Raw genomic sequence first — 24,752 nt, forward strand, 5'->3', positions numbered from 1 at the left:
TTTTATTATTTATGTATTTGTCAAAAAAATAACAAAATAATAATAATAAAAGAAAAAAAGCTACAAAATTGAACAATAAAATTTATAAAAATAATAATAACAAATGAATAAAATTAAAAAAAATAAAAAAAAGTCAACTAAAAAAATTATTATTAATTAAATTATAAAAGTTCACTTAAAAGAGCTCACGGCACTACCATGAGCTTTATTTGAAAAAGCTCGCTGCATATACCGCGATCTCTAATTAAAAGAGCTCGCGGCATGAACTACGAGCTCCAATTGAAAGAGCTCGTGGCACATGCCTTAAGCTCCAAAGTAAAAAGCCCTTTTCTTTATATTAAAAAAAAAAAACTGCAACTTGTAGCTTTTGCTGCCAACAAATTGCTCCAAAGTTTATTTAAAACGACAAGTTAGTCAACCTTTATTTGCTTCTTTTGTTTAGGCCTTTATTTATTTCTTTTATTTTAATGGTTCACATGGAAGAGTTATACTTCAAAACACAAAAAAAAAAAAAATTCAAAACAAAAACAATTAGACAATCAAAAACAAGCTTTAAGGCAAAAATCAATTCAATAAAAGAAAATTTCTTCCTTGACGCGTTTGCTTGTTTTTTTTTTTTAACACTTTGCTTTTACAATTTACTTTTAGCCTCATCAGGACTTGAAACAAATCCATATTTTGAACTTTTCTTTTAAAATCAAACAATTTACCTGTCTGTTTAAATATATTATATATATAATCTCTTTCAATTGAAAAATTTCATCTTGTGCATGAATTTTTTTTCTCATATTTCAATTTAAAAAAATTTATGCAAGGGGCAACAAACAAGTAAAAGAAATTCAATTTTTTTGAAAAGTAAAAAAAATACTAATAAAAACAGAGAGAGAACAAACAAGAAATTATAAGAAAAAGAAAAACTTACGTGTTTAACAAGATTCGCAAAAGAACAGACCTTACTCTAAATTTTGTTTTACTTAAAATCTGAATAAAGAAAATTGTTCATAATAGCTTCATATTTATAGAGCATATAGAATCAAGGTTTTTATGAAAAAGATTAACTTTCCTTTTACGATTTGTATCTTGAAAATATTATTCTATGAAAATATATTATTATATAATTAATCAAATATTTCACTAAACAGTAATGTGTTATTACCTAACCCATTACTACTTAAGGTGTTACTATCCAAAACAGTACTACTTGAGACGTTACTACTTGGGATGTTATAGTACAATACGTTATAGTACAAAATAAAACTTTTTCCTAAAGTAATGCATAAGAATTATTTTTAAGTAAGAATTCTTATGCAGGAGGCAAAATGTAGATACTCGATTTTAGTTCATACTTATTCTCTAAAGAATTATGTTTCAACATAATATTATACAAAGAACAACTAAAACAAGTAAAGTGCTACATCACGCAGAACAACTAAAACAAATGAAGTGTTACTTCATGCAGAACAACTAAAATAAGTGAAGTATTACTTAAAGCAGAACAACTAGAATAAGTAAAGCACTACTCAATATGGAACAACTAATACAAGTAGAACAGCTACTTCGAATAGAATAACCACTTTACTTGGATGACAGTGAAAGTAACTTGGAATAAGTAGCAAAGTTCATGTGTTACTTTCATCTTCGGATGCTCTGGAGAGTTTGGTTTGGTGGCTCAGATATAGAGGTAGTTAAGAGATCTTTCTCTTAACCTTTTCCTGAAGTACAAGTATTTCACCCTCCTATCTTGTTCTCGTATACTTATTCATGCATAGTTTCTTTTCTTATACCTGTTCTCGTACAGTTTTTTCTTTTGTACCTTTTCACGTATACCTCTTTTCTATTACCTTTTACTTGAGAACAAATTTTATTACACCTAATTACAGTAACTGTTACTCACACTAATGTTCTTCATAATAATGTTATTCATTAAGCGCATTAAAGCTTATTTTTGAGTAACCGTCACTTTTAGTACTATATATAGAGCCTCACAATTCATTTAGAAGGGCTCTTTCCTCCCTAGAAAAAGGCTAACACATTCTCCTCCAGAGCTTTTTTCTCTAAATTCTATCTCTAATTCTCTTCTTATTGTCTTCCACCTGCCACAACACTCAATACTTCAGAAACTGCTCCAATCTTCCTCTCTGTCGCTTCCGGTGCATCTTTTTACTTGTTTGCAACGCTTCCTTTCCCTGTCACAAGAACCCCATTTACATAGTTCAATTCAAATGTACAAGGGATTTGTATCATCTCCCGTACATTCAGTTCAATTCAAATGTACAAGGGATTTGGCTCATCTCCCGTACATTCAACATTCCCAACAGTTTCCTTATTTTAATTCTTTATGTTTTCCCCTCTTAACAAAACCGTTTAGTACTTAAGTTATAATTTTTAACATGGCAATCATGAAATAAACTTGATTATTCTCTGGGCATCATGATCAGTAGAAGAGGGCATCAATTCTGCTCCTTTCAGATTAGAAGTTGGAAGTTAGTATCCAAGATGGACGGCACATTTCAGATAATTGTGTTCTTTAATCGGATGGCTGTTCCACTCACCTTCATGGTCTGTTTCTTTTCTTACATGTCCAATTGGCAAGTGCAGTTGAAACCAAACATTCCCTAGAAAAATGTAGAATTCTCTAATTGAAGGCTTTTTTTTTTCTTTTCTTTTCTTTTCTTGGGAAGGCAAAAGGGATGGAAATGTCGAAACATTCATTCAGCTTACAGGATTAGCTGTATTTTGGATATGTTTAGCTGCTTGGAAGCTTGGAGAAATCATACATTTCAAAGCAAGGAAATGACAATGCAATACCAGTTGAAATCACTTCAACTATTGGTCATGTGGCCGCTGGCCATTTTGATGGTGTGATCACTGTTACAACTTGCATATATTTGATGGTTCTTGTCAATAAAGGCGAAGGGTTGCATCAGAACTGGCTAATTCACCGGTAGCTCAGCTAGTAGAGGCGCCAGAAGCCTGGGCAAGAGTTAATTATCAAGACTAACTAGACTGGATCATGATCATTTTCCAATTTGGCAATGTGATTCTGCTGTTGGTTTTGTGAAATGTGGTGAAGGATGAAGCCTTTTGTTGTCATTTTTCCCTCCGCTTATCTCTAACTTATCTGTGATTTGTTCAAATCTCGATTTATTTTTTTTTTTTTTTGTTACTGCATGATTAGTGTAACAACCCATCTTATATCCGATGTTGATATAATTGTTAAAACTTATATAATAGTCCAAGTCAATCACTATTAGAAATGGCAAGAGCAGGCCTTTCACATAATTTACCTCTAACTTTTTTATCTCCCAAATCAAAAGTTGCAGGCTTGAGGTTATAAGAAAGTTGTCACCATGTTACAAAATTAGCTATTTAGTTAGGAGGGTCAAACAATGAGATTTTGGGGAGCCAAAATAGAGATTTCGGCTCTCAGATGAAAAAACATACCTGTTTTACCTTGATCCTCGGAGACTAAAACCCCTGCCTGCCAACACCCTTAGCTTCGCCTCTACCGTTATGTTTGCAGAAAATGTAAAATAAAATAAGGGGAAAACTTAGGTGAAGTTCTTTGCGTGAATTTTGTTTGGTTTTTTCTAAAATAGTCATGCAATGTGTTGGAAATTGCTTATTCAGCATTAACTCTGTTTGATTTTCGAAATTAATGAAGTTTAGTTTCCTCACCACCAGAGAGGTCATCAATTGTAGATACAGAGTCTTAGAGGGAACAGAGTCATCGTCCTGAAAGATGGACAAGTCCACGTCTGAGATTCTTTTTCCCTGGAGTGCAACAGCTCTGCTAATCCTCGCGGCCATCTGGAGTCTCTCTGGCATTTGCTTTCGTTAAGTCTAACAAATTGTATTTTGAAACACAATCTTTTACATTCTAGTGTTCTTGTTCAAAAGTACTACCAGGATTCGATAACCCATGTCAGGTTTTGTTTTAAAAAAGGCTGACGGATTAGCGGATGGAAGAGTCATGCTTGCAACATTTGCTATATATTTTGCAATTTTTGCTGCTTGGAGGCTTGGGAAGATCCTACTTTTGATTGCAAGATCATCGCACATAAAGGGAGCCAAGGAAGAAGCAAATGACATAAGATATCAGATTGGTTATGATGCTGTCATGACAGTTACTTTCCTCATTGGCATCGTTGTGTGTTACATGATTTATATTTTCAGGGTTGTACTACCAACCGTGAGAAGAGGGTTGTACCAGATTAAGCTTCTTCTCTACCAGTACGGCAGCCAGTATCCAGGTCCTCGGCAAAAACTAGAATCACTTTTTCTCTTATCTGATCATTTACAATATCTAAAAAAGGGAGATAAACCCAACTCCTTAATGCAAGAGTTGAGAAAAAGCTTTGATTTCTGCTTAGACATTCAAACAAAAACATATTAAGTAAACCAAATAAGTTAAAACAACAAGATTTTTAAAGAGCACATTGACTTTTATTTCTTTGGAGTGTGCTCATTCAAGCAACAGCCGTCCAAACAAGGACATGATGCCATACTAGGCCGTCCAGGGGTTTGTTGCTGTCAAAGTAACGTCGTACCCAAGGTCCCTCTTCCGGTCATGAACCTTTTCTTTGTCTTCTGATTCTATGTTTGTCCTTTTTTCATCTACTTTTGTCTTTCTCCAGCCGTCTGTGCGTCTGCTTCCTCCTTTTTATTGTTGCTCAGTCAGCCTTCTCATCTAAATATCTGCATATAAACCGACACTCATACATTCTTCTACCCCTTCCAATATATATCTCAGGAGCAAGAGTCTGTGGGAAACAAAGGGAGAGGATGTCGGGCGATTGGGGGCCAGTAGTGGTGGCAGTGGTGCTGTTTGTGGTGTGTTCACCGGGGTTGCTGTGTCAGCTGCCTGGAAACAAAAGAGCAGTAGAATTTGCCAACTTTCAGACGAGTCCGATCTCCATTTTTGTTCACACGATCATATTCTTTGGCCTAGTCACCATCTTTGTGATAGCTATTGGCATTCACATCTATTCAGGGTAGCATAGACAATCCTTTCTTTGCTCCATTTCTTGTTGCTTGTTCTATTTAGAAGTTGAGAAGTTTCAGATAAAAATTCTCTACTTTTCTAGCAAGAAGACAGCGTCCTCACTCATGGATGGCTGTTAATCTTTAAAATCTCCCATCTTTCTTCTTCCCAGAGGAATCAAACAACGTTGCATTACTGTTACTACCAATCGAGTTTCTTTCATTCTTATGAGAAGATCTTTGATGATTATATATGATTTTGTATTGACTATCTCATTAATGGTGAATGGGTGAAATGGTAATATATTTGAGCCTATTTTCAAACTTTATACAGTTTCTACTTTTCTTGATAGATGCCATTGGTAGAAGAAAGAACCAGGTTGTTTTTACTGGTTGGTAGCAGAAAATTTCTGATCACAGCCCACTCCCCAGGTTTTTACATTGAACCAAAACCTAAAATTATGGTTCCTCAACTACCTTAATTTGTCCAATTAAGCAATTGACAACAATTTGCTTCAACCAATTTCCAGCACAAAGCAGGGATTGTTACAAAACCAGTAAAGGAAAGCCTATGGCAGAACTGCCCTCAGAAATTAGTGTTTTAGACTTTTAGTTACCATATCTCAAGTCTAAATAGATAAATGAAAACATCTTGCGTTTATAAGTATGGAAGTTGCATATCTCATTAAATTTAGCTTCTGAAAGAAAGTAATGATCTCATTATATAAACAAGTTTTCAATGTTCAGAGTCGAGGCAAAATGGCAAGCATTAACAAATAAAGGGGGTGAATTTCTGGGATTAAAGACAGCTACGTTGATTCTGGGATTTTGGGTTAGAGAAAGACGTGCTTATTAAATCTTGAATTTCTGTGTTTTCTCTGTACAACATAGGTCTTTAGGATAAAGGTAGAGAGCTTTCTTTTGTTTATTAGCTCAGGCTCGGAAAGGAAATTGCAAAGAACACTATGAAGCGATTTCCCTTTGGTATTGTATAGATTTTTCTCCTTGCACAAGCTGATATCTTATGCCAGTTGAAGTCTTTAGGAAACAGTTAAAAGACTTTGTATGGTATGAAGGCTTAGTATGGTATGAAGCTAATTCACCTTTAAAAAAAAAAAGAAGAGAATTTCCCTTTGCTAAAATGGCAGGAAAATACAGAGTCAAATTTAAAAAAAGGAACATAAAAGCAGCCAAGTTAAGCCTTGCCATCTATCTGTCTAGCTTTTCAACTTTCCAGGCTTCAAATATCAACAAACTGTGTTAACTTCATGAGAACCTCTGAGCTGCAAAAATATACGTTATTTCCACACAAATAAGAAAACCCATTCGGCCAATTTTACAACCAAACATAGAAAAATAAGTAAAATAAACGACAGAAATTTTGAGAGAAATATCATGTAGACTTACAAGGGGCATCCTTGGAAGCAATAAACGACCTCCAAAGCTCGGAAAAAGTTGAAACGACCGCAACAAAGTGGAAAACGGCGAGCAAACCAATGACCCAAGGCATTATAACGAAGCCGATGATAAAGGTGACAGAACCGACCAGCATTAAAGCCAAAGAGATCCCCAGAAACAAAGTAGCAAAAGCTGCATAAGAAACCCGGGAGAACATCACGTGCGTATGGGGCCTGGAAGAAGAAGAGGAGGAAGTGTCATGTGAGCTTGGGATTGGAATGGGAATAGGAGGAGGAGATTTCAGGATTTGGGTTATCATTGAACATAGTTCATAGATTGCCCCTGATTGTTGCTCTCCTGCTCTCATGTTTTTCAGTTTTTTTTTTTTTTTTTGTTCTGGTTGGTCACAAACTTACAATAGAATCGAATGTCTGGAAGATTTGAATCCCAGAGATTTGGGAGAAGATATGTCTTTTCTTGTGTTAATGTTATCTTTATCTGTTTTCATGTCTTTTGGTGAAACGGAGGAGAAATGATAAGCTAGACTGAGATATTCGGTGACATGTTTCTAAATTAATATTAATTAATTTCAGAATCATGAAATGCTTGGATCATTGGAAAAGAAAATTTAAATGTTTTATTGGATGAAAAATAATTATTACAGCTTTTTCTGATATTTTCTCTCCCTAGAACCTGCAAACCCATACTTCTTGAAGAACAACCTCTCCACAGGTTGAAAGGTCCCTTAATCCACTTACAAGTAGACTTGACGATCGCAAAGAAGTTAAAGCCAGTTTAGGATAAATTATTAAATTATTAATATTTAAAATATATAAAATTTTGTGTTTAAAAAATTAATTATATTGAAACAAATAATTTATGTTGTATTTAAATAAATTAATCACATTTAAACTTATTAATCGTACATGTCATATAACTCATGTAATTCATCCATATCAAAACTAAGACATAAATAATTAATTGTATCATGATCACAACTATTCGTTAGGTAATTTTATCATTATTATTTTGAAACATAATTACGATCAATTAATGTTAGGAATTATGTCTGCAAGAGTTATTTATTGATTTTTATGTACATTAGAAGTTAAATTTTTCCTTTGTTTCTTATTATTTAAGAAAGAGGAAATATTTTACAAATTCTCATTGATTCTCTCCATTGGGAATGAGAGTGAAGAGACCCATATATACCATTCCTGCCTTATTCAAATATGACAAGGACTTAGATATGGTGACATTGATGGTAGATTCGGAATGGTTGCATTGAATAAGTATCAAGGAGATAACTGTATGGTCATGAATTAAATTTTTTTTTTAAAGAAACTAGGTTTTAAATTCGACTTTTGTCCCACAATAACAATGTTGATATTTCATTTTTGCACATACAAACTTTACCCATCAATGATCATCTAGGAGAAGGAGAAGTCCAAATTGATATTTGACACTTTAAAGGCTGAAGGGTAATAGAGCTCTGTTGCTGCTGCTGCTGCTTGCGGCAGCAACAGCTGGTGGTGGGGGTGGTAGCGGTGATGGTGATGGTGGTGGTAATCATAGCCGCTCAAGGTCCAACTATATAAAGAACATTAGAATTTATAAGGGCACATATATAACACATAGTAATACTTTTGTCAGTAGCATCAGTTCTAGCTTAAGACCTATCCTGAGCAACACTTGGCAGAAAATCCAATCCTGATGCCCCTTTTCTTGATCGGTGGTTTACTTTACCGCATACCATTATTCTAAAAGCTTATGTTCACTGCTTGGGAGGATGACTGCTATTTATACATCATCATAATACTTTATTTTTTGTACCTCCGATAACAAACTGAGGCCACCGCTAGAACAAATGGAGCAAGCCCTTATGGAGGGGGGGCTGGTCGTAGCCGTTAGAATGAGGATCCTGGTTCAGTTTCTCAGCTCTTTCACGATCTTCCACGCCCATTGTTCTTGCTGCAATCTGGAGTTTTGACACGAAACCAAACCCAGTTTAAGTGACAGAAAGCTAAGTTTTTGTAAACTCTATATTCCATCTATTTTTACTTTATTACCTCCATTTCCATGTCATGTTTTTCTTGTCTCAAATGTTCCTCCTGTTCATACCAGATAGGTCAGAACAAAAAAAATGGTAACTACAAGTAACAATCTTCAACAAGTGACAATTTATATCTTGTTTGTTGGGAATTATGGGTTTTTTCTGCTCCGCTTGCTGCTATATCACTTGTTATATAAGTTATCAATTACTTTTATTTCAATAACATTTTCCATGTCTTGTGCTTTTCACATGGGACTAGTTTTGCTATCATCGCAATATGTTTATATCACTCTTGACATGTTTGGTTTGCTATATATATTTCTGGCTGCACTCCTACATGTTAACACCAGATCACTGTTTCATCTCTTATATATATAACAGTTTCGTCCAAGTATAGCTGATTTTGCTACATGCATGTGAAACATATCCATATCATTTGCCAAAGCAGTGTATAATAGTACTAGACTGAATAGAAGAAGCAGCAACATTTTATCATGGAACAAGGTGGTCTGAAAGGTGATCATCATTTGAGATAGGCAGGTAGCCGCAGTCTATATGTTCATAACAGTACACAAAGTAACACATCTCGAAAATTTCAATTTTCACAGACTAATGGTTTTTCTATATGGTATACTTTGATAATGTAGTTTCCCTCTGCATATTAAGGAGAATCTTGCAACAAGCAAGAAGCTTGGTTCTCTCACAATCAGGGAGTAAAAGCAAATTAAGTTCATGTTATAGATGAAACCCAGTTATTAACAGGAACCTAAGCAGTCAAAGCAAGGAGCATGGTTCTCTGCAATCCAACTCCCTTCCACCCCTCCATCCACTAGCTAAAAACAGGAACCTAAGACTTAATATAACAGTAAGCTCCTCTCCCAATCAAGATCAATAGTTTTGTTGCAAACTGACAACTCAACTGGCAAGGACATGTTTCTCTAATCTGACTACTCACTCTGCTGTAAATCACTAAAATAGTGGCAGAAACAAGTGGCTCCTTCCTCAATGTGTTAGACCTTAGTTTTGCTACTAACTAATGCAATCAGTGGTGATACATAGATCATTCTTGACATAGCTAATAAGAGCAACTAATGCAGAGACATTTTGACTGGTTTTACAATGCATTTGGGAGTGTTTGGAGCACAAAGGCAATGCCGAATCACCTTTTGGCTCTGGCTTAAAACCCATTTTGTGTCAGATGCAAAAAGGAATGCAACTCAAAATCTGTTGTGAAAATCCTCAAAAAACAACAAATATAAAACTGAAAGAAATCAACTTTACATGGTTGCCTACGTTCACGGACAATAAATTGATCTTTACGGTTTCTTAAACTAACCTAAAATCCCTTGCATACCCTCTCTTATTAGCCCTCCAACAACAATCACTAAATTAGTCTAAACTCTATCTAAAGTGAACTCTTATATGCTCAGTATCATTCTAATATATAGTCAATGTGGACAATAAATTGACTTTTATGGTTTCTCAAACTAACCTAAGATCTTTTACATACCCTCTCTCAATAACCCTCCAACAACAATCACCAAATTACTCTAAACTCCACCTACAATGAACCCTTATATGCGCAGTATCTCTCTAATATATAGTCGATGTGGGATTCATGACTCCTTTATCTAAGACCATGACATCCTCCTTTACTCCTTGTTGGAGGTTTCTTTTTGATATGAAATTTTATGACTCTACTCGTTAGGAGCATTATCTCGACAATATGAGATTTATGTCCATGTGAGAATTATGATATCTTTCCCTACTTCAACAAGATCCTACTATTCTCAGTGGCACATTGCTAGTACTCAGAGTCCGTTCTAATACTAATTATCACAGTCCACACCATCCCCTGTAAATATTGTCCGTTTCGACCCATTGGTTTCACAGTTTTATCCCACAAAAAGTGCCTCATAGGTTGAATGTAGTGTGAACCTTTATATGCTTAATATCATTCTAGTACATAGTCGATATGAGATTTATAACTTCTTTCTCTAAAACCATGATAGAGTTACAGGATGTTTCCTCCTTAGAGCTCTCAAAGCATTACTCACTCTTCTAAAATCTAGAGATCCACTTGTATCATATAAAAGTCCAAAGTGGAATAGGATTAGAACTTGATATGGAACAAAAAGCTTAAAACCATATAACTAATCAATGTTATACGAATCTTAGTCAAATAAGAATTAAAATTTTAATCAATCTAAAACTCAACAAAATCAAAAGCAATTAAGATGTTACTTTTGCGATTGGAACCTCCGTTTGAGACACTAAAAGACATTATTACCCTCTTTTAAAATTTACTATTCTTGAAAACATAACTAAAGAACCTCTATTCCATAAATTTATCTTATGATAGTATTTCAACCACAATTTACCAAAAGCTTTTTCAACCACAATTTACCAAAAGCTTTTGAGTACTTGTTCAACATAGCTTGTCATTATACTCTTCCACTGCACCATTTTTATAAAAGTTTCTACTGCGACTCAATACTAAACTCAACCTTGCTAAAAACAGCTTCATCTTTTGTTCTTTAGATATTTATTATGTGGTTTTGCAAGTGACCTTCCAAAAGAGCATGAAATTTAAAATGAAAGATTTATCAAGAACATGTACCTTCTTATTGAGTGCAGCAATAGTGTCCATCATTACCTGTGTCTGCATACCTTTCAAATTCCATGAGCATCATCAAGGACTATAGGTTTTCATCATTTCTGATACTACATTGCTATCAAAATTAAACTATGAAAGCTAGTGTGTTATTTAAAAGAAAAACATCAAAAACCAAACCTTGATCTTTCAATGTATAAAAAAGATAATGAGAATGCCACTAAATAAGACTTTAAACCCTGTTTACTTAAGTAGTTTCTACAACAATAATGTGACACTCTATGGCCCCAGCAAGTTGGTTGGTTTTACAAAAACAGAGATTTAACATTGAAGTGAGAAACAATGACCTTTCGATTTCTTGTTTGCCTTAATATGGAATCTAGTTGCCTTTCCAGCTGTACGAGCTGTGTCATATTGAGTTGTTCAATGTTTTGACCTTCAATGTGCCTACAAAAGGATTAATCCCGATCAACTGGCACCTTAAAATACATAAGCTCAGAAACAAGCATAACCAAATTGAGTGCAGTGTGATTACCTTTCAACCATTGCCTGTAGACTAGTACCTCTCCAAAGATCTATGAATTCATCATGTATCTGCTGTTGATTAACCAAAAGTCAAGACAAAGTCTTTTCTTTTACAGTTTAACAGCAAGAGGCAATATAAGGAGCTTTCTCTACAATTTCATGCTTCAAAAATTAGGGAGAAAATAAGTCTTTTAAAATGTCAGTATAATGAACAGTATCAGTTCTTCCTCTTCCCTCCTAAAAATAAGAGGAATGACAAGCTCTGATCTTCAATGGAGGCATAATATTACTCAGAGGGTAATCTTTATTATATGTAGACCTACTATCAAGGTTAGCTTTTGATTTAACCTATTCCATGACTGAAAGTCAAAATACCTTAACTGATCCATTCAAAATGAATCTTATAGTTTGGCAAAAGGATGTTAGAGGTGACTGCAACTCAGATCTGAATGATGAGAGTTGTGTAACAATCAGAATTGCCACTGCCATGATTACAACGTACCCAAGAGCTTCTGCTATGATTCCAGCTAAGGACAGTACACCAACTATGAGAACATTTGAGAGTTAGAAACCTACAGCTACAAGATAAAAATCATAGAAACAATGTGTCACTCTCAACTTCTGGAAGATCATTGGCTATTATTATGATTATAATTATAATTAACATTAAAAGGAAAAAAAAAAGGTTATACTTATTTTATCATGTAGGATACACATAAGTGGAGTCATTCCTGATCAGATATTTCTCCCAGAAACTGTTAACATCAAATTCCACAAGTGATCTTCAACAAGAACTGCAAAATTTAGCATACTATCTAATGGTTCACTGTTAGTTTATCTTTCACTTTGTACCTAGTATGCAATTCTTTCTTTCCCTCTCTCTACCTTTCTTCTTTTCATTCGTTGTGGTCCAGCTTCACCAGTTTTTCATAAAGATATTCTAACTCTCATCTTGATTAAGAAATCCAACCATTCAGGTTTCTCCCAATGGAATTTTAAAATATCTCCTTCACCAGGGCTAAAGTTGTTTCGATTGGCCAAGCAAGGACCCTCAGAGAGAGAGAGAGAGGGAAGTATGTGTTTATCATTAATTCTGGAAGTTGTTATGTTTTTGGGTGGAATGCAGCTCAAATTTCCCACTTGAAGAGATGTGCAGCTTAGAAAAGTGCTGACAGAATTTGACAAACCTTTGCTTCATTAACACGGTTGCAAACAGCAGCTTCTTCATCTACATGATTTAGATAGCGGTCAAGAATTGTTCTCAAACTGTAGCACAAGGAATCACGCATAAAAGAAGTTAGTAGAAAAAACATATAACAATTGGAAATTTAACCAACCAAGTTATTAATAGAACACTTACATATAACAAGTAGCAATTACTCCTGCTAAACAAAATATTTTTGTGCTCTTTGTTTTTTTTGTTAATCACTTCTGATTGCTTCGTATTTGCCATACAAGTAGTATCAAAGTCACACTAATGGCAGACATCACTTGATTTAGGGTTGCAAAATTTTAGATTGTGTGTTTTGATGGAATAATTAAATAATTATAGTATATAGCAACATATTGTGATTAATTTGTTTATAAGACAAGGATTCAGAGATGCATAAGAAAAGCTCACAACATTTGTGTTTACGTTATTGTGTTACTGTATATATTTTTCTTCTAGTAGTATGCATAAGAAGAAACCCTCAAGAATGAATGTCTCTCGTCTATAGTTAAATATGATGTATTGAATGAGAACTCTCCAAAAGAATAGATGGATGATTCGAAAAGAATCTATATGTCAAAATCCCTCACAAGTAAATTATGTTTAAAAAACAAAATTATATAGGAAGAAGGTGAAAGAAGGAACAAGTTTAAGGGCACATTTAAGTGAGTTTAATAGATTGAATACTTAGTTCTGGAGTACATATAGGTGAGATAATTAACAAAGAAAATAAGCCAATAATTTTTTTTTATTAATTCTCTTGCTGAGACAGAATTACACCATTGATGATTGGTAAAGATGTGACTACTATAGTTACATAGCATGATAGATTGAAACAAGCTAAAAACAAGGATGATGAGAATGTTTTGTAATTAGCATTGAATCTTTTCATTTAATTCTTAAATTTTCATTTATCCAAAAAAAGTTCTCGAGTATTTTCAAATTTTCTTCATGTATATGTATTTTATTTTTTTAACAATTTATTTTCCTAAGTAATTTAATTGATTTCTCTATTATAAGTTTATCAAAATTCATTTTCATAAAATTCAATTTATTTTCATAAAATGATTTTCCTATATGATTATATCTTTTCTTTTGCATACTACTAGAAGAAAAATATATACAATAACACAATAATGTAAAATAAATTGTGAAAAATATGTATTTATTTTAAAATGGAAAAGGCAATTAAATACTTGGATTAGTTTATTTTAACAAAAAAAATAAATTGAATCCCTAAAATCTTAGCTCCGTCGCCATTACTTGGACAATTAAAATTAGACAAATTAACAATAAATATTCACATATCTCACGTATCTATGTTTACTAATTTATTTTAGAAAGTTAAAAGATTAATTTATTACTAAACTTCTTTCTTTATCCCTCACTCCCTTATTCCTTTCTCAACTAATATAAACATGAACATATGTAACATTCCACTTTTTTGCATAAAAATTCAAAAGTTAAAATCTATTTCCAAAGGGAAACTACCCCTCCATGTTTCCTCATCTTTCTCTATTAGATAAACCTTCTTATACTATTCTTTCTCTTTATCAATTTTGGGGTTTGATCACTAGAAATTGCTATAGAAAAATCTGATTATAAACTTTTCTTTTCTTAAAATAGTTGAAAATTGTAATGATGCCTAGTGATTTGTTTTTTCATGTGAGCAAAGTGGATTGTATGATTTAATTTTATTTCTTCTATTTGTGAGTTTTATATGTTTGGTAAAATATGAGGTTAGAAGAAGGAAATAAAAGAACAGGATACCAATCCCATTGAGCATATTAGGGAACAAGAATGAGATAAGAGATCAGGAAGGTTGGTTAAAGAATGTAAATGGAGAGGATGGGTTAACGGATGTGTGCCCACTGCTAAGATTTTAGCTCTTGTTAATGGTGCCCCCACCCAACAGTTCGGTATTAAAAGAGGTCTTTGTCAAGGCTGCCTTTTGTCACCATTTCTTTTCAACATCATTGCTGAAGAAATGAGTGTTCTGTTATATAAAGCAAATGAGGATGGCATTTGTAGTGGAATTCAAGTAGGGAAGGGTGATATGAAAATTTCTCATCTGTAATATGCAAATGATACAATTCTATTTTGTAAGGCTAATGGAGATGAACTCAAGAGAATGAGGAGGTTCCTCTGGATTTATCAGGCAGTGTCGAGGTTGAATGTAAACTTCCATAAAAATGAGCTTTTTGGGGTGGAAATGGAAAAGGATAGGGTGAAAGAATGGTCAAGGGAAATTAAGTGTAAGGCAGGTTCCCTTTTGACCACTTATTTAGGGATGCCATTAGGAGCGAAGAAAAACTCTCTAAAAAGCTGGAAACCAGTCCTGGATCGCATTGAAGCAAAGCTAGTTGGATGGAAATCAAGGATATTATCTATGAGTGGGAAGGTTACTTTATTGAGGTCAGTCCTTTCAAGCCTTTTGATGTTTTACATGTCCTTATTTCAATTACTAGTGGGAATTAGGAAAGAGATAGAGAAGATACAAAGGAGATTTTGATGCGCAAAGGCTAGTTCACAAAGAAAAATGTATTTGGTCGATTGGAATCATGTGTGTACTTACAAGGAGAATAACGATATTGGTCTGGTGGATCTTGAAATCAAAAGTCGTGGACTCTTAAATAAGGGGATATGGAGATTCGGTAACTAAAAATAGAGTCTTTGAATGAAAGTTATGGTGGAAAAGACTGGATGTGACTCTAATTCCCTCTAGCCATCTGTTGAAGGAGTTCAAAAGCCTCATACTTATGGAAAAATATTTTAAGTCACTTTTCCCTCACTAACCAATTTTTTATGTAGGTACATTCAGATCTTCAAGTAGTTCTAGGTAATGGGAAACATATTGAGTTTTGAGAGATTCAGTTGATTGAGGAACTGACTCTTAGAGAAAAATTTCCTAGAGTTTTTGCATTGCCCATGAAAAAGAAATGGAATCCCCCTTCTTTTCCCTCCCTCTTTAATCCTTTATTCAAAGAACTCTATTTCCTGAATCTCAAGATAAAAATACTATATATTAATGAAATTCCAAACCAAACAAGGAAAAGGGAAAGGATTTTACTTTCTTTCCTTTCCCTTACTCCCCTCAACCCAAACATAGAGGCAGAGTACATATCGTAACTAGCTAGTAAATATATGTCTTGTCTTTACTTTATTGTTATCCTTGAACATGATGTTATACATGGCATAATTAGGAGTGATTATAAAATGGTAAAAGTTGTTAAATAAGTTCAGAATTTATAACAAAACATAATTTTCTTTTATCACATAAATCATACATTTCATTTTTAAAATTTAAACTTATAATTTTTTTTGTTTAGATTTTCAATTTCTAACTAGCTCGAGCATGCATTCAAAACGTTGGAGATAACTTTATAAATATTCCTAAGGGTGAGCAATTAGGTAGTTCGGTCGATTCAGTCTGTCATATTTAAGGACCAAATATTTTTCAAAAATCGACCAATCATAAAGGAAGATCGAACTGATAAAGCATCGAATTGGTTCAGTCAATTCGATTTTGGATCAAAAGGACCAAAATTTTATCCTTTTTTTTTTGTAAATTACAAATATTAAAATTTATAGACTTCATCTATAATTATAAAATATGAAATAAATATCAGTATTGAAAATGTATATTTATATAAATTTAAAAATAATATATAAAATATTATATAGTTTATATATATATAATATTAGTTTGGTCTTTTGGTCGGTTTGATCTAAAAATTTCAAAACCAAGAACCGACCAAATAAATTGGACCAATGGACCCAGTAGACCAATTAGTGATGTGTGCATAATTTGCATATATTTTATGGGGCTTAATTACTTAAATTTTTAGTTATTTAGTTGTTTTGGATTTATTTTAATACCTTTTACCTTAAATTTGAGTTTATCTAGCTTTTGTTTTGATTTGAACTTGACAGGTAAGCAAATAAAAGAAATTGGAGCCATTCAGTCTTATTGCAAAAAAAGTCATGCGTCTAGACCTATTTCGTTAATTCATGAATAATTTTCATTTTGGAGGTCCAAATGCCGTCATTCTAGCGGCATTGGAAAGCTAAGAAACAGGGCTACAATTCTTATGTTTATCATTTTGCCCAATTCAAACGGGATAAAGAAGAAAAATCCATCACAAGTTGCTGGATAGTGTGAACCGAATTTGAGGAATAGTGGACTTCTAATCGGATGAGTTTCCAAATTTAATTCTAATTGATGAGGAGATTGACAACATAATCTGGTGGAATTCAAGTTGAGCTAGAGGTTAATTTGACGGAGTTATCACAATTTAGAAGTTAAATTAATTTAAAACTCTTAGTTAGGATAGAGCTCATGTGGCAATAAACAACTTAGGCTATTTATTTAAGCAGCTACTAGGAGAGCTGAAAAAGGAAGAAAATTCTAAGGAAAGAAAAGAGATTCGAGAGAGAAGAATTTGGAAAGGAGAGTGAAGATTTCAAATCAAGGATTCAAGATTTGAAGTATTCATTCAAGCTTTAACAAGTTTTCTTGAAACTTCCTCTATTTCTTTTTATTTTTTAGATTGTTATGTGTCAAGATGATGACTTTTAGATTTATTTTGATAAAGATTGTGTTTGATTCTTGTTCTATGAGTAGCTAAATTTCTCATTCTAGGGTTTAGATGTACTCTTTTGTTTTTCTGTGATTACTTTTAAATGATTGATTTGAACTTATTCTTCTTAAGATTTATCTATTGTCTTAAGGCTTAATTCTTGTGAATAACTTATCATTATTTGCATGTTGAAGGTGTTAGGTGATGAAACCTATTTGGTCCTCATTTGGGAAAAGTGTCATTTTATGGTGCATGAGGGTATTGTTTTAGGTCTCAAAATCTCATCAAAAGGAATAGAGGTGGATTGTGCTAAGGTTGAAGTAATTGCGAAGTTACCTCCACCTACATCAATTAAGGAGTAAGGAGTTTCTTTGGTTATGCCAAATTTGATCTTGAAATTCGAGATAAGAAAGGCACAGAGAACGTTCTAGCAGATCACTTGTCAAGGTTAGAACAAGGAGGAATTAGAGATGAACGAGAGTTTTCTAGATGAGCAGTTGTTGGCGTTATGTCAATTACGAGGTGAGTGGTATTATTCCTCAAGATTTTAATTACCATCAAAGGAAGAAATTTCTTTGTGATGTGAAGCATTACTTTTGGGAAGAACCATTACTTTATAAGCATTGTTCAGATGGAATGATATAGAGATATGTGCCATAAGAAGAGATGAAGGATATTTTAGATCATTGCCAGTCTCTAGAGTATGGTGGCCATTTTAATGCATCAAAGCCAGTTGCTAAGGTTTTGCAATCCAGATTTTATTGGCCAACTATGTTTCAAGATGCTAAGCAATATGTAGATATGTGTGATAGGTGTCAAAAAGTTGGTAATATTTCAAGGAAACATGAGATGCACTTAAATAGCATTCTTGAGGTTGAGTTGTTTGATATATGGGGAATCAATTTTGTAGTCCTTTTCACTCTTCATTTAATAATCAATATATTTTAATAGTGGTTGATTATGTATCTAAATGGGTAGAAGCTATTGTAACTCTTACTAATGATTTTAGAGTGGTCATGAAATTTGTTAAAATATAGCTTTTCTAGGTTTGGAATTTCAAGGGTGATAATTAGTGATAAAGGTTCTCACTTTTGTAACCACCAATTTGAAGCTTTGTTGAAGAAATATGGAGTAACTTACAAGGTTACAACCTCGTATCATCCTCAAACTAACAGGCAAGAAAAATTTTCAAATCAGGAGTTGAAGCACATCTTTGAGAAGAAGGTTATCATCTCAAGAAAAGATTGGGCACATAACTTGGATGATACATTTTGGGCATATAAGATAACTTTAAACTCTCATAGGTTGTCTCCATATAGACTTATCTTTGGGAAATCTTGTCATTTGCTGGTTGAATTTGAGCATAAGGCTTATTGGGCTACCAAAGTATTAAATTTTGATTTGAAAGGGGTAAGAAAAGGTTGCCGCAATTAGGTGAATTAGAAGGGTTACGTTTGAGAGCTTATGAGAATGCTATGATTTACAAGGAAATACCTAAGCAATTGCATGATAAGCATATTCATAAGAGAGATTTTGAGGTTGGACAACAAGTGTTACTTTTTAATTCATGCCTCAAGCTTTTTTCGGACAAACTCAAATCAAGATAGTCGAGTCCTTTCAAGGTGTTTAAGATCTATCCTTATGGTGCAATAAAGATTTATACTGAGGCTACTGAAGCATTCAAGGTTAATGGACAACTCTTCAAGCCTTATTTCGTGGGTGAAGCTATGCAAATAGTGGTGACTTATCTTCTTTCAAATCCTTAACAATGAAGACCTAGCCATAGTCAAGCTATTGACTATAAAAAAGGGCTTTTTGAGAGGCAATCCAAGCTATATCCTTTATAGATTTTATTGTAGTTTTGTTTTATTTAGTTTTTGTTTTTCTATTTTAGTAGGTAGTTATGACCTTTCTCCCTAGCTTGTTTTGTTGATTGTACAAGTTTGAAAAACATGAATTGGTGCCTTTGCCATTTAAGCAAGAATTGGACATTCATGTATAAAGTGGCTATGCATACTAGAGGAGTATTCTTTATCTTTTTCTTACTTTATTTTTCACATTGAGGACAACGTGCAATTTAAGTTTAGGGGGAATGGGTTATTTTATAGTTTGTGTATGCATAAGTGTTGATTTATGTTTTAAAAAAATCATGATTTTGGTAATAATTCAAAGTATGTTACGATGCATAGTAAATTTAGGTGTACTTATTGTTCTTACATGATGTTTAACTTGGAATATTAGCTATATCTTATAAGGAATGATTAAGAATACTTTGATTTTTGTGATCATTGAAGTGCATGTTTTCTAAAGAAGTTGTGTGAATTTTGTGATTATGCATAATTGAAAAGTGTGATGCTAATATTGAAATTATCTCTTGAAGCTAGTTCTAAACAAAAGTTTAAGTACATAGGGTAATTATAAGTGATCATGTAAATTTTCATACATATGGTTATAATCTACTCCAATGTTTTGAGCTACTTAGTAACTAGGCTTATTCATGAGCCCAATGTTTACTTTTACATCAAATGGTGGCTTGAAATATGAGTATGCAAAAGCACTTTAAGTTTATGATTTGTTGAGTAACCGAGTGCTTTCATCACCAATGTTAATATTCGTGTAAAAAAGCAAGTGATAGCTTAAGGAAGAGATATAATTATATGATTCTGAAATGAAAAGAAAGAAAACTCTAATTTGCTACTTTTGTTTGTAGTAGTCAGAAGGGGTAATTGCAAGTTTAGTTGATGCATGATTCAATTGTGTTAGTTACATGGTCTACATGAATGTATTTAGAAGCATGTATGAACATGAAAGTAATCATTATAAGTATGGTTAGTTTTTCTTTATTTGATTTTGCTATATTTGAAGTTAAAGGATTAATGTTTGAACAATGTTGAAGCTTAAGTTATCTAAGCATTGTAATGGTATTTTGAAGAATAATTACGATGCTGGTTCTTTGTGTTATTTGATTCTTTCTTTTGCTTAAGGACAAGCAAATATTCAAGTTTGGGGTATTTGATATGTGCATAATTTGCATATATTTTATGAGGCTTAATTACATAACTTTTTAGTTATATTAGTTGTTTTGGAGTTATTTTAATATCTTTTAGCTTAAATTTGAGTTTATCTAGCTTTTGTTTTGATTTGAGCTTGATTGGTAAGTAAATAAAGGAAATTTGAGCCATTTGGCCTTTGTTGCAGAAAAAGTCATGCATCAAGACCTGTTTTGGTAATTCACGCCTAACTTTCATTCTGGAGATCCAAATGATGTGATTCTGGAGGCATTAGAAAGCTAAGAAATAGGGGTACAATTTTTATATTTATCATTTTGCCCAGTTCAAATGGGATAAAAGAGAAAATTTTGTCACAATTTGCTGGACAGTGTGAACCAAATTGGAGGAACAGTGGACTTCTAATCGGATGAGTTTCCAGATTTAATTCAAACTGATGAGGAGATTGGCAACGTGATCTAGTGGAATTGAAGTTAAGCGGGAGGTTTATTTGAAAAAGTTATCACAAGTTAGAAGCTAAATTAATTTAAAACTCTTAGTTGGGATAGAGTTCATGTGGCAATAAACAACTTAGGCTGTTTATTTAAGCAGCTGTTAGGAGAGCTTACAAAGGAAGAAAACTCTAAGGAAAGAAAAGAGATTTGAGTGAGAAGAATTAGAAAAGGAAAGTGAAGATTTCAAATTAAGAATTCAAGATTCGAAGCATTCATTCAAGCTTCAACAAGTTTTCTTAAAACTTCTTCTATTTCTTTTTATTTTTTAGATTGTTATTTGTCAAGATGATGACTTTTGGATTTATTTTGATAAAGATTGTGTTTGATTCTTGTTCTATAAGTAGCTAAATTTTTTATTCTAGAGTTTAGATGTAGTCTTTTGTTTTTCTTGTGATTACCTTTAGATGATTGATTTGAATTTATTCTTCTTAAGATTTATCTATTGTCTTAAGGCTTAATTTTTGTGAACAACTAATCATTATTTGCATGTTGAAGGTGTTATGTGATGGATCAAAAGATGAAACATATCATTAGTTCGTTAGGACATTAGACTTAGGAAAGTGTTCTTTAGACATAAAAACAATCCTTTGTGACATCATATGATTCATGCATGCCTAAACCACTACATAATCGAATGCATAGATTACCATAGAACTTAATAGGTTCATATTAATGCTTGTGATCACAAAAATTGAAATAAAATTAATATAAATACATATATTGTATCTCGAAAGAGAACATCATACACCTTAGGTGATCTAGTCACGATAAGTTAAATCAATCAATCATAAGTTAATCATAGGGATTCAATTGATGAAATCTAAATTCTAGAATTGTAATTATTATTGGTTAAGATTTAAGTGATTGATAGTCTTTAATTTAGATTTTGATTAGTTGAGTCTATTTAAATTAAGTTCAACTTTGTACATAATATAAAATACCCTAATTTTGATACTTGATACAACCTCTTCATGGGAACAATACTCTACTCACTCTATATTATTTGTTCACGATCTGTGCATTTGCGGGACTAGCATAACAATTGGATTGAATTGTTTTACTCAAATCGTATTTAGTTTGGTTGGATTGTTGATCCGATCCAATTTTATTCACTTCTAAATATTACTTAATTATTGTTTTCACACAAAAAAATGTAAAAATAAATAAATAAATAAAATACATAAAAAGTTTCTACATATCTACTTCTATGTGAATTAATCATGTTTCCCATCTCCACATTCCATTTAACCCCATTTTATATTAAAATTTTCATTAGTTTCCTTTCCATTCTACTAATAAATACAAGGAGAAAGCAAAGTAAACTTTTTTTATTTCCTATTAAGATTACTATAAATTGAGGTAATCGCTGAATTTTATAATAAACCAAAAGGCTGAATTTTCACGGTAGGCAGATGATGTATGATAGTACTAGTTGCTATCTACACCATTGGAAGTGCCTCCCATAAACATATGAATACGTGTCCTTTACTGAAAGCTACGTACTTTTAATTTTTTAAAAAAATAACAAAGTACAGATTTTATGCAATTTAATCCTTTCAAAAAATTCCAAGAAAATGATTAACCATAAGTTATGAGATCTTTATGAAAAGCTGAACTTCCATGCACACAGTCTAATAGCATCACTCTTCGTACAAAGTACAAAGCAAGTATATATATATATTTTAACAGAGATCGTACAACAAATGTAAGATTCACAAGGAAGAAGAAGAAGAAGAAGAAGACGCTGATGAAGAACCATAAAAAGAAATAGATTTTGAGTGGTTTACCTTTCTCCACTAGAGAACTGGTAAAGCTTTCCCCTTGGTGAAAAGATGACCAGACCGAGCTCAACATCGCAAAGAACGGAAAGCTCTCGAGCTTTCTTGATCAACCCAGTTTTCCTCTTTGAAAATGTCACCTGTCTGCTACTTTTGTCTTCAATCCGCTTCAGCTGAACCTTCCCTCTCCCCATTCTCAGAAAAAAGAACCCTAACCCTAATCAATGAAAAAGAAAAAGACATAAAAAAGGAAAAAAATGTTAGAAAAAAACAAGGAAAAAAAATGATTATGTGTTGTGAAGAGGAGATGCAGAGATTCGTCCCTGAGAGGCCCCGTTTTTGGATTCCACCAGTTAGAATATACAGCGACGTATGTGGACGTTGACACGTGGGACTCGAGGAAATTTTTTCCTTTTTGTAATGAACCAGGGTGTGGTGTGTTGGGGGCAAGGATAACTGTGGTTGTCGTACCGAAGAAAAACGATCATGGTGATTGACGATGATGAATCCTTCGATTTGAATCTTAGCTACTGGGGTCAGGATTTCATGGTGGGGACGAGTTTAGGAGATCGTGTCCGGCTCTATTAGTGAAAAAGAAGCTTTGGTGAGTGAAAACGTGTGGCGAATGGGAGACGACAAAGGTTTTTACGCTGCAAAAATCGATGGTCTGATTTTTGTCGTACGATGCGAAAGAGATGGGAATCCGGAAGTGGGAATTGAATTGGTTGTTTGATATTGGTGTGGATGAAATTTAAACTAAAATACTCTTTTTTTTTAATTTTTAGTAATATTTCATGCGGATATCTTAATTTTTGAAATAGATCGTACATCTTAAAAATGTAAATAACATTAATAAAAAATATAAAAAAATTATAATATTTTTTATTAATTTAAAAAATTGTTATTATATAATTTATTTTATAAAAAAATCAAAAAGCATCAGAGAAGAGAGCATCAGATCTGATGTTGCTCAAGAGAGGGGAGCACTAGATCTCTTGAATTTTTCTTTTGTAAAAAAAAATATAATAATAATTTTAAAATTAATAAAAAATAAAATTATTTTTTTAATATTATCACATTATCAAAATAATAGAAACACTAATGATTGACTAACGCTAGATCTATGTGTCTAGCGAAAAATATATTTTTGAGACGGAGTGTCTATTTCAAAATTAATAGACTTGTCTAGAATTTCGATTAAAACTTAGGGATCTATATATTTGACTCAAAAATTTATAGATTTTATATTTATTTGTTGTGAAAGTGGTTAATTTTGAGATATTTAAATTCAAATTTAATTAAAATTTAACTATTCATATCTGAAGTCAATTAAAACTTAATATTTGGACTTAATTATTAACACTCAAAAAAATTTGAACATGGAATAAAAAATTTGATTTAAAATTAATTTTTATATACCATAAATAAAAATTAAATTAATAATACATATTTAAAATAATTAATGAATTTTTTAATAAATATTATGTAATTAATTATAAGTAATTTATAAAAATTTAAAATTTATATTTAATATTAAAAATTATTATGAATAATCGAGTTTGAATTATACGAATTTTATAATCACGGTTTAAATCTAATTTGAATTCGTACATAATTTATTTTCCTTTTTGAAAAGCATATTTTATTTATATATCATCACTGTACAATTTCATTGCGAATAGTTAACAAAACCACCGCATACTATATGTATAAGCACACCTTTACAAAAAAATCAATCAATGCCTAACGAACCTTCCCATAACCAAAAAAACTAAAGTTAGCACAACCTCCATTGGCGCAAATCATAACCTTCCCTCAAAAATACTTGATCCAGATATATTCAAATCTTGAAATCTCCTTGTCCAATTTTAAATCATACGAAATATTAGTTTTTTACCCTACTACCTATGGCATCTTCACCTTCTACATTTCAATTCTTAGTCTGAACCCAATACTAGAGATAGAAATAGATACCCTATTATCTTCACCTTCTACATTCCAATTTTTAGTGTATGTTTGGCCTAGCATTTTTTTAGCTTATCTACTCCCTAAAAGCAAAAGTCAAATCAAATATAATTTTTTGAAAAGCTCTTAAAAAATAGTTTTTTT

General features: G+C 32.5%; 3 protein-coding genes across 4 annotated transcripts; 1 reads left to right on the forward strand and 2 right to left on the reverse strand.

Moving 5' to 3' along the window:
• Positions 1-4,751: 4,751 nt before the first annotated feature.
• On the forward strand, positions 4,752-5,246 carry LOC18601041 (uncharacterized). Its single transcript, XM_088805647.1, has one exon. The coding sequence runs from the start codon at positions 4,786-4,788 to the stop codon at positions 4,996-4,998; it is 213 nt and encodes a 70-aa protein (XP_088661773.1). The 5' UTR covers positions 4,752-4,785; the 3' UTR covers positions 4,999-5,246.
• A 1,003-nt stretch (positions 5,247-6,249) lies between these two features.
• Positions 6,250-6,748, reverse strand: LOC18601042 (uncharacterized). Its single transcript, XM_007031848.3, has 2 exons — positions 6,391-6,748; positions 6,250-6,266 (listed from the first exon to the last, which is right to left on the reverse strand). The coding sequence occupies exons 1-2, from the start codon at positions 6,746-6,748 to the stop codon at positions 6,250-6,252; spliced, it is 375 nt and encodes a 124-aa protein (XP_007031910.2).
• Positions 6,749-7,976: 1,228 nt separating this feature from the next.
• Positions 7,977-23,054, reverse strand: LOC18601043 (MADS-box transcription factor 15-like). Of its 2 annotated transcripts, none has more exons than XM_018119661.2 (7): positions 22,653-23,054; positions 12,761-12,839; positions 11,584-11,642; positions 11,396-11,495; positions 11,055-11,096; positions 8,451-8,492; positions 7,977-8,359 (listed from the first exon to the last, which is right to left on the reverse strand). In XM_018119661.2, exons 1-7 carry the CDS (start codon positions 22,835-22,837, stop codon positions 8,240-8,242), a joined length of 627 nt encoding a protein of 208 aa, XP_017975150.1. In that variant the 5' UTR covers positions 22,838-23,054; the 3' UTR covers positions 7,977-8,239. The 2 variants fall into 2 exon arrangements, with proteins under 2 accessions (XP_017975150.1, XP_007031911.2); XM_007031849.3 differs by having other exon boundaries at positions 11,584-11,645; positions 22,653-23,052.
• Between the last annotated feature and the right edge of the window lie 1,698 nt (positions 23,055-24,752).

Source organism: Theobroma cacao, chromosome 4 (assembly GCF_053813885.1).
Source record: "Theobroma cacao isolate CCN51 chromosome 4, ASM5381388v1, whole genome shotgun sequence".
Taxonomy (NCBI): Eukaryota; Viridiplantae; Streptophyta; class Magnoliopsida; order Malvales; family Malvaceae; genus Theobroma; species Theobroma cacao.

Excerpts from the sequence above, each read along its gene's own strand:
- LOC18601042 (XM_007031848.3), bottom strand. The coding sequence starts at position 6,748 with ATGAGAGCAGGAGAGCAACAATCAGGGGCAATCTATGAACTATGTTCA.
- LOC18601043 (XM_007031849.3), bottom strand. The coding sequence starts at position 22,837 with ATGGGGAGAGGGAAGGTTCAGCTGAAGCGGATTGAAGACAAAAGTAGC. Across the intron at positions 11,097-11,395 it reads GGCAAACAAGAAATCGAAAG|ACACAGGTAATGATGGACAC; the intron begins GTCATTGTTTCT and ends AAAGGTATGCAG. Across the intron at positions 8,493-11,054 it reads TTGCTGCACTCAATAAGAAG|GAGGAACATTTGAGACAAGA; the intron begins GTACATGTTCTT and ends TGGTATGAACAG.
- LOC18601041 (XM_088805647.1), top strand. The coding sequence starts at position 4,786 with ATGTCGGGCGATTGGGGGCCAGTAGTGGTGGCAGTGGTGCTGTTTGTG.